Source organism: Elgaria multicarinata, chromosome 8 (genome assembly GCF_023053635.1).
Source record: "Elgaria multicarinata webbii isolate HBS135686 ecotype San Diego chromosome 8, rElgMul1.1.pri, whole genome shotgun sequence".
NCBI lineage: Eukaryota > Metazoa > Chordata > Lepidosauria > Squamata > Anguidae > Elgaria > Elgaria multicarinata.
The window spans coordinates 20,678,424-20,691,176 of record NC_086178.1 but is presented as its reverse complement, the minus strand read 5'-3'; the positions used below and the strand labels follow the sequence as shown (position 1 = coordinate 20,691,176).

The window sequence follows — 12,753 nt, the reverse complement described above, 5'->3', positions numbered from 1 at the left end:
ACTTTGAAACCGTTATTACATTTAGTTCTGGCTTGAGCCTTGTGTATCACTTCCATTCTGTATTTTGAAGTGGAAATGTGCCAAGAAGAGTTTGCATTTTTCACTTCATTGTTACGATCAGTTAAGTTTAACATTGTTGTCCCATAGCGAAGTAGTATCAAGATGTTGTGAACAGTGAGTTCCTTCCACAGCCAACCCACATATAAGTTGCTGTGCTTTTGGCAAGCTACATTTTGGGTTTTTTTTAGATTTGGCAATAGCATAAAGACTACAAAAAATTGTGCAGGATCTCTTTGTATAACCCAGTTCCATGTGGTGACGTTTAAATAACCAAGGGCAGAGAATAGATTATATAGATGTATAAAGCCCCTCCTAACGTCTGTCTTTCCAAAGATGATCCCATTGGTGGCAAATATGAGAAAGAGCAAAAGCAGCCGGTGACAGTGGTAGTGAGAGTGATGATTTACCGAGGGAGGGCATCCATTGGGTGTTTTGCCCAAAGGCTGTCCAAAACCTGGAGCCAGCACTGCTTATAACTAAGATTAAGCTCTTGCATAACCTTAGTTGTGCATGTGCTTAAGAGGACTGGGTTCTCTTGTACTCCTTAAGCACCATGTGCTCTGCTAGCGTTCGTGAGGGTGCTCAACTCTTCCGATTCTCAGGAGCTCAACATTTATCGTGGTTTTATCATGCTAATCATTTGGGTTTAAGAACAATTTTTAAATGCACATGTATTTTATAGGATATGTATTGTTAGTTGCTTCGGAGCATTAGGCCTAATCTACGCCTGGCAGGATATTGCACTATGAATGTGGTTGTGGTATATAAAAGGCAGGAGCCACACTACTGCTTTATAGCAGTATTGAAGTGCACTGACAACTGTTGGGGCACATTGATACATACCATATACCGCTTTCATAGTGCTATATCCTGCTTGGTGTGGCTCCTGCCTTTTATATACCACTTCCATACCGAAATATCCTGCATGGTGTAGATTAGGCCTTTGTAGGAAGGGAAAGCCGATATTTTGTAAATGAATAAGCTGTGCAGCTCTCCAGAAAGTGCTCCTTCAGCTATTTAATAGAAACATGATGCTCTTCATTGTGTGCCTGATTTGTTCTTTGTTTAAATGCCTCCCTATTCAATTTTGACATAAAGCTCTTGAATGACATCGAGACTTTGGACTTAAGTTTGACCAACTTTTTTCTTCTTCTTCTCCCTCAAAGGTGTACAAGGGAGATGAGACAGCATTCCACATCTCAGGCCTTCAAACTAACACAGACTACAGATTCCGCGTGTGTGTTTGTCGCCGGTGCTTGGATACCTCACAAGAACTTAATGGACCTTTCAGCCCATCTGTTGCCTTTATGCTCCAGCGCAGTGAGCTCATGCTTACAGGGGAAATGGGAAGGATAGATGACCCTAAGACAAAGAGTATGATGCCTTCTGACGAACAGTTCGCAGCCCTCCTTGTCCTCGGCTTTGCAACTGTCTCCATCTTATTTGCCTTTATACTACAGTATTTGTTTATGAAGTAACGCGTCCGACACAAGCATTTGAGGTGTCATTCTAACTAATGCTACGCATTATAATCCACATGTTTTATTCAGATATTCCTCTTTATTTTCTTTTTCAGTGGTGTTTTCCAATACATTTTATACAGTTTTCCTGGATCATTGGGGGCAGGGGGGCGGGGGGAGGAGTCCTAATTAGGAAATAAATATTGGTGTTTGGCTGCACCTTTTTGAAATTCAAGGCTAGGAAGTGGTCAGAAATATCCAAGCCAGATACCAAAAGCAATTAACTTGCTTTTTTTTTCTTTTTCTTTAAAAATAAATTTATTCAGTATTTCTTAGTTTTCTTTACAGGATTCAAAAATATAACCAATTTGCCTTCACATTTTATTTTATTTTTTGCTAAAATCATTCAGCCTTTAAGTTGCAAGTTTATTACATTAGAGTAATTGCTTTTGGCTGTTCTGCAAAGCTTATCCACCAGTATGTAATAGAGTTGCAGCTAGAATGTAGTGTTTGTCAACTCACAGTGTTGGACGAACAATAGTTATCACATTTGCATATGATCATATTCACTACATTTCTCTTTCCCCCACCGCTTCCCTGTTGTTGTTTTCTCGGTGGTAAGAACTTTAAGCTCAGCTACATAATCAATTATATATTTAGCACATTTCAATCCAAATAATTTATCCTGCAACCTGAAGTCCTTTTTTAATAATAATAATCTCTTTATTCCAGCTGTTTGCGCACTATGAACTGCCTGTATAACAAATCCGATAACCAGATAGCTTTATAAATGACAAAGCATTACAGTTCCTACCATTTTCTTTATTTTATAGCAGTGATTTTAAGAGGGCATTGTGCAATAGTTACTCCCATGTCCAGCTGTTTGTTTTTAAAAAAGCTGCTTTTAACTTGTTTGCCTTTGTATATAAACTTACTCTTAATCCAATCACTAGATTTGTTATATTCATCTTGATTTATATGTTTAGAACTGGCGAAAGCTTGCTGCCTTTGCTATTTATATTAAGTATTATCTTTTGACGTAAGTAATCTTTCAATCAGCCACTTAAGGAGAAGAAAGAAGCCCACCTGTATTTCCTCCTTGGAAAAAAACAGGATGAGTTCATTAGAGGCATCGTACAGGCTAAATGTTGCAGAGCATGTCTGGATGCTGCTGAAAACAGCACCGTCTCCTACATCTCCTCCTCTTCCTCTCCCCTCACCCTGTAACATCTACATCCCAAAAGCACGTGATAATAACACCAATGCATTCCAAGGCTTTCTCTAGTGTGCCTCAGTTTCAGTGGCTGTTGTTAAGAGGGCTGGAAGGGTATTGCAGTGCATTAACATCACATTATGTATGATGTAACAGTAGACATTACCAAGGAAGAGGAGGAGACCCAGGGCTGCTGGATTCAATGGCAGCCATGTGTGCTCCAAAACATCTGGCTCCAGCCTTAAACCTAGTGTTCTCGTCACAGTCTATCTGATCCATTGCAAAAGCCAGCGTTGTTTCCACTTCGGAACATTGTGTCTTCAGTGGCCCAAACATGTATATGAATCCAATCCATCAAAATCACTGATCATTCTTTTGCGTGTGTGCGCGCGTGTGTGTGTGTGTTTAAAAAACAACAACTTTGAGTCATTGGATTATTTATATGATGTCAATGATGTTCAAGTGCCTCAGGGATATCGTTGAGCAGGAGGTGCAAGTAAATTCCAAAATGGTGCAACAGACACAGGGTGCAATCCACGAGGAACCTCTCCTGTGCATGCTGTATTCCAGTGAACTGCAGAAGCGTCCCTGCAAAAGTCGGGTTCACGTCCATCGAGACTACGCAGGGGGAAAAACGTTGTTGTGTAATTCTTGATCTAGCAGTGCATGTGCTGGAGAAGTTTTGGTGAACTGTGCCTCACACTTTGTATATCCCTCTTTTCTTTCCTTTTTTAAGTTTTGTATAATTTCTTGCTATTTTTTTTTGGTTCTGCTTGCGTCATAGGTCTTTTGTCCTCTGTGTTTGCTATGATACAGTGTCCTGTACGCTAGCATATATTCCCATAACCAAAGTAATGGGGAAACCAACATTATTTTTGTTTTAGGTTTATTTATACTATATACTGCATACAGTACTTTAAATGCCAATTACAGTGCAATCTTTATTATTTATTGTAAAATTAAAAATTAAAAAATAAAAAGTAAAAAGTGTACTTATGTACTAAATCTCCTCCCTCCCTTGTAGCATGTTATAATTCTCTTTTTGTTTTGTTTTATACAAGTGTAATTTAGGCAAAACATTTTTACCCGCCCGCCCCCACCCCATCCAGCAGCATTCCTAGCGTTATTAATCTTCTTACAGTTTCTTGTATGTTTAAAATGGGAGTGTCTTAGTATATCAATTGCCAAAAAGAAAAGAAAAAGTAGAAGGAGTCTACCTGACATTGGGCATAATAAGCCAAGCATTTGTGCTGTGCGACGGCCGTTCAGTCTGTGGGGTTTGTCTAGTGACAGAGCTTGTCAGCTTGCGCTGTTGACCGAAAAGTTTACATGTAGCCAAAAAATCATGACCATCTCTTGGAAGAATATTCTGAGACTGATGAATTATTCTGTGTGCCTCTCTAGATGTAGCAAACTAGTACAAAGGTTCTGTATTTTGTTATTGACTGTTGTTAGTTTATAAATTCGCCTAGCAAACTAATGGCATTGAGCTAACTTACTTCTCTCTCTCTCTCTCTCTTTCTGCCCCCACTTTGGCCAAAGTCCTGCCTTGTCAAATATTTCTAATAGTATTGCGGTGTTGTTATTTCAAATTAAAATGAATTTCTTCTATAGAAATTGGGTGACCAAACATAAAAGTACTAGAATGATTCTTTTGGAAGAAGAATATCGCCTTTAAAAACCATCAAGAGCCCCATTTAGTAAAAGTTAGTTGTGCTTAAACCTCATTGAAATGAATGAGAAAAGTTAGTCATGGATAACTGGAGTCCTCTTGGTTCTAATGGATCTTCAGGACAACTAACTTTTGATGGATCTGGGATAATAAGTTTTGAAAGTTGATCACTGGGAAAGCCACAAGTTCATAGAGATTCCTCCCCCACCCCCAAAATAAAATAAATAAAAATGATCTGCTCTGATAACTCCTGGACAGCAAAAATCCTTTTAACTGAACAGGAAATGATGTACTGTAAATGTTGTAAGGTGCTCCATAAATTCTGATTTATACCTTTCAGGTGAGATCCAGACTACGTTAGTCATGCTTTGGTCCTATTGAAATAAATGGGATTTAAGTTGAGCTTGACCTACTGGTCCCATTTATTTCGGTGGGTCTAAAGCATCGCTGATGGGCAATCCTATAGCAACAAGGGGAGAGAAACCTACAGCAGAGCTGTCACTATTTCCTGAGCCCTGCTGGTTCAGGTTGGGAGGTGGGTAGCAGCCTTCCCCCCTTGTTTACCCATCCCTGTCTGCAGTGGGAGCGAATTAACTGCTCTGGCTTTCAGAAAGGAAGGGAACCTAGCATACTGCAAATCCTTAGCTTCCCCCAATGACCCTTCCCCTGAACTACCCTATTTTTGGCAGTTGGCTCGAGTGGGGCAGCCATGACAGTAGGGAGCTCCACCACTGTCCAAGGAAAGACCTCCAGTAGCAGACCTAAAGCATCCAGCCTTTTCAGAGTGCATAATATTGCTCCTGTAGTCTGGATCCAACCTTTCAAGAGTTTAAACATATGGAGTCATTTTACATTAGAGTGGAGAAATACGTCGAGGAGAAAAGTCTGTAACACTTTATTATCAAGAAAATGTTAGTTATTTTTATTTGTAGTTTCGAAATCAAATGTCTCCCCATCCCTACACACACACTGCCATTATTATTATTAATAATAATAATAAATCTCAATATGGCATCAGTGGTTAACTTGTACACACTGCCATTTTTGTCGTAGGGATTCACTGGAATTCACTTCTCTCGCTGCCATAAACTAAAAGTGTTACAAATTCTCAAACCATTCCTGTTTCTACTTCCACAGACAATAGACATAAGATAGTTTGCTGATTGCTTTGTATTTCCCTGTATGTCTTTCCTGACCCAATCAATATCAGCTGTGTACAGACAACCTCCCCCGCCCCTTCCGCCTCAACTCCTGTAGACTATAAAGAAATTGTAAAAAATACAAAGTGGGGAAAGTATTTTAAGAAACTATTTAAAAGGAAAAGAAACGTTTTTATATTATCTGCCTTTGTCCTTTATGAACTTGAAATGTTGTAGTTTTCTAATCCTGTTTTGTCAGCAACAGTAAATCAGTATTCACTGTTATCATGGGGGGAAAAGTGCCCTAAATTGAATGTTTCTCAACATTTTCCTTGCACAATTCTTTAAATTGAAAATAAATAAATAAAAGGGTTGTTGTTTTTTGTTTGGTCTTTTTTTTTTTTTTACCTCACTTATAGGACATACATTCCAAGCTTTTCAACTTTGAAAGAAACAATCATAAGTTTTCTTGTATTGTAAATTTTAACTATTTCATATGCATTGTATTAAAACTGCCATATCAATTTTAATGTATAGATTTTTGCAAATATTACGCTATGTACGTAACTGTATCTGTAGTGTATATGTAATATATTTATGCCCAATAAATGTTTTAATTCTTTCTTGATAGCAAGATTCCTTTTCTATGGCTGCCCATGAAAATCCTTGCTTTAACAATGCTTTACGTTGGGTACTGCCCACTTAGAAGGTAAGCAATCATTGCCGTTAGCCAGGGGTGGGGAACCTGTGGCCCTCCTGTGTCCTGTGGCTCCCAGTTCTAGTACTTGCATGCCCAGACACTGAGACACAGTCCGTCACTGCCAGCAAGGAAGGGGAAGGGGACGGAGGCAGCCAATCGGGATGCACAAGGGAGGGGGCAAGGCCACACCGCATGCACATTTCAGGGGGGGGGGGATTCAGTATGCATGAGCCCCATTTGCATCATTTATGCTCCCCTCTGTGGAAAGATGATTGAGGGCTAAAAAAGCAGAAAAGGAGCAAGACTGCTAGCTTTACACGAGTATCAAATGATGCTGATTTTGCAGCCTCCCCTCCCCTCAAATACACACACGTGTATACACATTGTTTTTCTACCTATCACCCCACCCTTATACACTACAGAACCCTGTGGTGACAAACGGGTCCTAAAACGGATCAACAAATCCTGTTTGAGGTGTGTTGTTAGAGTAGCTGCTGGTCGTCAAAAAAGAGGAAATGAATTACGCACCCCACAAAAAAGGTGGCAGCAATTTACATAAAATTTGCCCATGCGAATTTATAGGTATAGATGCAAATTTAGGAATCATTTTTTTATAATTTAATTAGAAATTAATTCTAATTAATGCAGAAGATTGTGGCCTGGGGACCTCTGTACCTGCCTGCTCAATCTAACTGGAATGGGCAAGAATTCTTCCAGTTCGTGATACTTAAACTGGAGTTGGACTGGACAGCCCTCCATAAATTCCAGGCAAAGTGGACCAATCAGAGTTATAAGCCAGCTTCCTATGCAGTAAGAGTGGCTTACCTAAAGAAGAATTGGGAATTCTTCTAGGTCAGCAGCAGGCAAGCTGTGGCCCTCCAGATATTATTGGACTACAATTCCCATCATCCCTCACTATTTGCCATATATTTAGGGATGATGGGCGGGGGAGAAGACAGAACTGTGCCGGCTTGTTCATTGGCTCTCCACTTGGTCGTAGCAGTGATAAAGAAGAGAAGAAGAAGCATCCTTAGACAATAATGGCAGTGAAGGGCTAGAGTCATCGGTGTGGGTGGGTCAATTCATGACAAATTTGGCCTTGTTTTAGGATTTTGTGACATGGGTTGTTGTTTTTTGCAGCGGAGGCTGGTCGCTCCAACGTCATTGGGTCAATGAATCCGCTCCAGGTTTGCATTAGAACCAATCAGAAGTCTAAAGGATCTACCCAACCCCTTGGGTAGCTCCTTTAGCATTCTGACTGGTTCCGACTGAAACCCAGAGCGAATTCACCACCCCACTGATGTCAGAGCCACCAGCCTCCACTGGATTTTTGCATTTAGCTTGATCATGGATCTGCTGGAGTGTTGCCTGACTATGCCAACGCCAGTCGTGTTCACTTTGATCAGTGAAGAACATGGAGCGGCCCATCTCTGGCTTTCTCTCTGTTGTGTAAGCGGCAAGGTGTTAAATCTGTTGTCACTGGGCGTCTTGGGGCTATTTCTGGCCAACGTTTCCAGCCTTCTGTTCTTCACCCCCTTCTGTCTCAAGTGAGCGTCGATTCCAATCTCCTTCCAGGTGCAGTGAAGCACCGTAGGGGGTGATTGCGTTAGACCCCCAGGTTGCAACTTTTATGTCAATACGGAGCAAGTAACAATGTGAAAATCGATAGCAAAGAAAAGAAATGAGCAGAAGATACTTCCTTCTATTGTAGCCTCCTATTGCTTGTGAGAAGGTTGTTTTCTCTTTCGCCCTGAGATGATGGAGATGAATACTTACAAGAAATCAAGCAAATCCAAACAGATGTCTATAGCCAGTGGAAAAAAGTCCAATTAGCACTGTCAGTCTTGTCCAGTGCAATTTCAACAGAGTTTTCTAATACGTTTGTCACATTCAAGAGACTGGTTCTGAGCCTGTTCGCATGATTGGTGGGCAGTTCACAAATCACGGTGGCTTGTTACCCATGCTGCATGTGCCACTCCCATGACGGGGGGGTGGGGGGATTTGCACAATTGCCCTCGGCAGTGTGGCTTGCCATGCGAACCTGGCATGGTTCATTACTATGGGTAACAACAAGCTACCCACAAGCTATGGGCTGTTGTGGGGGTTCTGGGGGGCTTATTAGCAGCATGCGATTCAGAATACAAAAGCACATTAGACTTCACTGGCTCAATGCTTTCCAAACTTCGGATAATGAACACATTCTATTTTTTAAAATGTACCTTAGAGGCGTCCTTCATTCTTAACGGGTAAACATGTTAGGGCCAAATTGCATCTTATGTTAATGCCTTATTTGGTGATGTGTGATTGGATTTTAAACTTTGCATGGCAGCTGTCACCAGGTGTGTGGTGTGTGTGTGTGTGTGTGTGTGTGTGTGTGTGTGTGTGTGTGAAAACCAGGGTCAGGGCTGTAGTGCACTGGGAGAGCTGATGTACTATGTGTTCTCTCTCTCTCTCTCTCTCTCTCTCTCTCTCTCTCTCTCTCTCTCTCTCTCTCTCTCTCTCTCTCTCTCTCCCCCTCCCCCTTTCTCTTCTTGCCCATGCATAAGTGACCACCCTATAGATCAGACTAGTTGACCCTTTAAGCCACTATTATCTATTTTGAGTGGGAATTTCTTTCCAGGGTCTCATGCACAGAAGGGGACATTCCTGTGTCACAGTCACAACTGGAACCCACCCCCTTCCACAAGCTGAAGGGGATGGAAGTTGCTAATGGCATGTTTATTTCTGGGGTGAATAGCAGCTAGGGATGGATTTTCGTTGGGACTCTGGCACAACTGGATTTCAGGGCTTGAGGACCAGACATTAACTTTAAATCTGTATCTAGCAGTGATGTTCCTCCCTATTTACTCTAAAGTAGTTGCAGGGCCCCAATCTGTATCAGGACCCTAGGTGGAGGGGAGGGGAGGGAGAGGCTTTTACTATATGGATTGGGGGGGAGCTGCACCTACTCTAGGGTAAAAATAAAGCGAGAGAAAACAATATAGCTGCTAGAGATGGATTTAAAGTAATGTCTTTTTTGGTCCTGAGACCCTGGAAAGCCACTGCCAGACAGAATAGACCAAATAGGCAAGCTGGTGTCTTCCAGATGTTTATTTATTTATTTACAATATTTATATACTGCTCCCCATTGAAAAAATTCAGAGCGGTGTACAAGATAAAATGAAAATAAAATGTTTTGGACTACAACTCCCATAATCCTTGGCCATGTTTGTTGGGGTTGAAGGCAGTGGAGGCTGGTGGCTCACATTTCAATGGGGCTGTGATTCCATTCTGAGTTTTCCGTCAAAACCACCCAGAACTGTAAAGGGGCTCGCCGAGGTGCCAAATTCATTTTGGGGATAAGGGTCCACGCCTTGGATAGCTCCTGGTTCTGAGTAAAACCCAGAATGGAATCACAGCGCCACCAAAGTCGGAGCCACAAGCCTCCGCTGGCTGAAGGGAATTGTAGTCCAAAACATCTGGAGGGCACAAATTTGCCTGCCTCTGGAATACTGGCTTAGATGATCAAATAGTGCAGCTGCTTATGCATGGCCCCCCAAAACTGGACACCAATCTGCATAACATTTCCATGTGCTAATGCATATGTGCCAGCATGACGCGCACTAAGACTTTCTTTGGGCTCCCAGAAAAGCAGTCATGAGGCTGGCCAGGAGTCCACTGGACTCCCCCTCCAAGCACTCCCCCATTCCTCCTAGCCACTCCCCCATTACCCTTCCAGCCACTCCCCACCCCTGGTCGCCTGACTGCCAACCCTCAAGACTTACCTGAGGTCTGCATGTGCACCGGCAAGCCTTCCGGCCTCCTCTCTGGGCTCCCCTCTCAGCCACTCCCCCCAGCCTCTCCCCCTCCCCCTGCTCCCAGCTGTATTTGGAGACCCAACTGGTGCCGGCTCTGGTCTTATTTCAGCACCAAGTTAAGACATGGCTTTTTAACAAAGCCTTTGATGGCTAAATACATCAAGCTTGCACATAGTTTTAATTTTTTTTACTGCTTTCAAATTCTATACTGGTTTTAGCTTGATTAATGGTTTAATTTGTTTTTAGCTGTGTATATTTATTGTTTGTTTGTATGATTCTATCTGTAAACTACCCTGATATCCCAGTGATATAGGGCAGAATACAAATGTTTAAATAAATAAATAAATATCCTGTTGCTTAGCCACACAAAGTTCTTCTCCTAGCTCAGAACCTACAGCGTACAAAGTTCATCTCATAGCTCAGAACTTCCGTGCCAAACATTGCCACGCATCACCTTAGTGTGATATATATGGATGCAAATTTAGAAAGAAGAACTATAATTGAAACAGATATACAATACTTCTCACCTTAGTGGGGAAGGCTGTTAGCAGGTGACTTATGGGCTACCTCAGTCTGCTCACCAAGTGCTAATTGTGGATGGGCAGCTTCAAGGCTCCTGCTCTCCCTTCTTACGGCCGAGGACCAAACAGTCCTTCAAATAGAGGATGCCTTAGAATAGAGGACTGTCCTTTGTAAACCAGGGCACATGGCCACCCTGCCATCCTATGCCCTATAGTTCAGCTTCTTTAACCAAGGTCTCAGGAGATGTCTTTTATACAGCAGTGACTCTTTTTCTGTGCCCTCACTCACGGTCATACCCACCACTGGCTTTGCTCATGCTGTCCGAGTGCCAATGATGACGACATGCGGAGGTTGCAAACTTTAGATGCAATCCTTGCTGGGGCAGCAGTTTCAAACTCAATGTTTAGATAAAAAAAATGTCTACAGAAAACACAAAGGCAATGATGAGCCCCCATTGCACTAAGCTGACTTAAGTTTTTCTCCTAAGTAACGTAACTTCTTCTACTAAATAACAATCAATTTATTCTCAGAACTGGCAAAATCAATCTCCATCCCTAAGTAGCTTCTGAGTCCCAGTACTGGGAAAAAGGCAGGAGATATATATTGCTTCCTCAAATTGAAAGATTGTATATCTTGTGTGGTTTGGTTTTTGTTTTTGTTTTAAAAAGTAAAGAAAGTTTCAAGAGACGCAAATTTGCTTATTTTTCACTTAAATTGAAAACTGCAACCTCAGTAGGGGTTGAGGGTGCGGAATTGCAATTTCAGCTTGACAGCTTTAGATATCAGTTACTGTGGATGATCTGTCAATGTGGCAATGAAGGATGTGGTCTGTGGTGTGCTTTAAAATGGGCTCTGTTGCCAGATGTTTTTATCAGCACTAAGTCAGATGCTGAGAGGCCGTACAGCCTTGGCTTGGACTGGTTTGGTCCTGCATTGCTCTGATGAAAAATATACAACCTCACCTTGAATAACGGAAGCCTCTAAGGTGTGGTGGGAAATTTGCTCTTTATGGTCGTGAATAAAAAGTGAAAATTCTGCTGAAATGGGCAGCAAATAATAAAGATGAGTTAAATATGGAGCAAGCAAAGAGAGCAATAATAAAAATGGGCTAAACATGGAGCGGTCAGCTCGCACGGAAGTACCCTGAGATTACAGTAAAAGGGAGCTAGGAGTCCCAAGGGGGAAAGAAACTGCATGAGACGTATTAAAAATAATGTCACAATTTAAAAATGACCAAGAGGTTATTCTAAATTCCAGGTGGGCAACTTGTGGCCCTCCAGATGATGTTGGACTACAACTTCCCTCTCCCCTAACCATTTGTCATGCTAGCTGGGGCTGATGGGAGTTGGAGTGTAACAACTTCTGGGAAGGCCAAAGATTACCAACCCCTATAAAAGAACTCTGGACTTCATTAAAAAAGGCACCTCTTGCTTCCAAGTAAAAATGCACAGGGTTGCCCTGTAAGCCTCCATTGGCACTTTACTTACTCATAATGGACCTTTCTCGTGAAGTCCCTCAAAAGCCATCACAGCAGTATTTGGTGGACTTTGTAACCTGCCTGCCTTTAGACTCAGACACTGGTCTGCCTATGATACAGTTCTACTGCTGATGCGGAGCAGACCTTGAAAAACACCTAAGCTGCTCTGAGTAGGGTATAAGTTTAATAAAAGTCTTACAAAAGTATTCTCTTCCACACACTTTATCACTTTGCTTAGCAAAATGGTAATGTGTGCATAAGAGAATACTTGTGTATTTATTTATAGTATATGAATGTATTTATAGTATAATCCTAGGCAAGTTTTGCCATAAGGAAATCCCACTTTATGCAATGAGGCTTGCTTCCGAGTAAGGGTATATCAGATTGCAGCCTTTGATAGCTTTCTCATCCAAACCAAGGGCATCTATACATTGCAAGGTGATTTGGCTGTCTGTCTATCATGGCCTGTTTCGTTAAGCTCCATCTCTAAAGTGGTGGTGCATTGCACAGGCTTATTACAGAGCAGTGCTGTTGTGATCTCTTACACAACCCTTTACTTTCACAAGCCAGCTACTTCCTTCACACCTCAGGTACTCTTTCCCATCAAAAGTGTTCTGCTAGTGAAAGGTGAAGGCCAGCCTTCTGTATTCCTTGCAGGATTAAATATATTCAGCGTCTTTCTTTTCTATTACTCCAGCACACTTTCATTCCCG

At 41.8% G+C, this 12,753-nt stretch overlaps 1 protein-coding gene across 2 annotated transcripts in view; it reads left to right on the top strand.

The window, feature by feature from the left end:
- Positions 1–6,166, top strand: part of FNDC3B (fibronectin type III domain containing 3B) — a 328,130-nt gene extending 321,964 nt beyond the window's left edge. For both annotated transcript variants that reach the window (XM_063131975.1, XM_063131976.1), the window contains exon 26: positions 1,227–6,166. In XM_063131975.1, the coding sequence (XP_062988045.1) occupies positions 1,227–1,538 (312 nt within the window). In that variant the 3' untranslated portion in view covers positions 1,539–6,166. The remainder of the gene's footprint in view (positions 1–1,226) is intronic.
- The last annotated feature ends 6,587 nt before the right edge of the window (positions 6,167–12,753 follow it).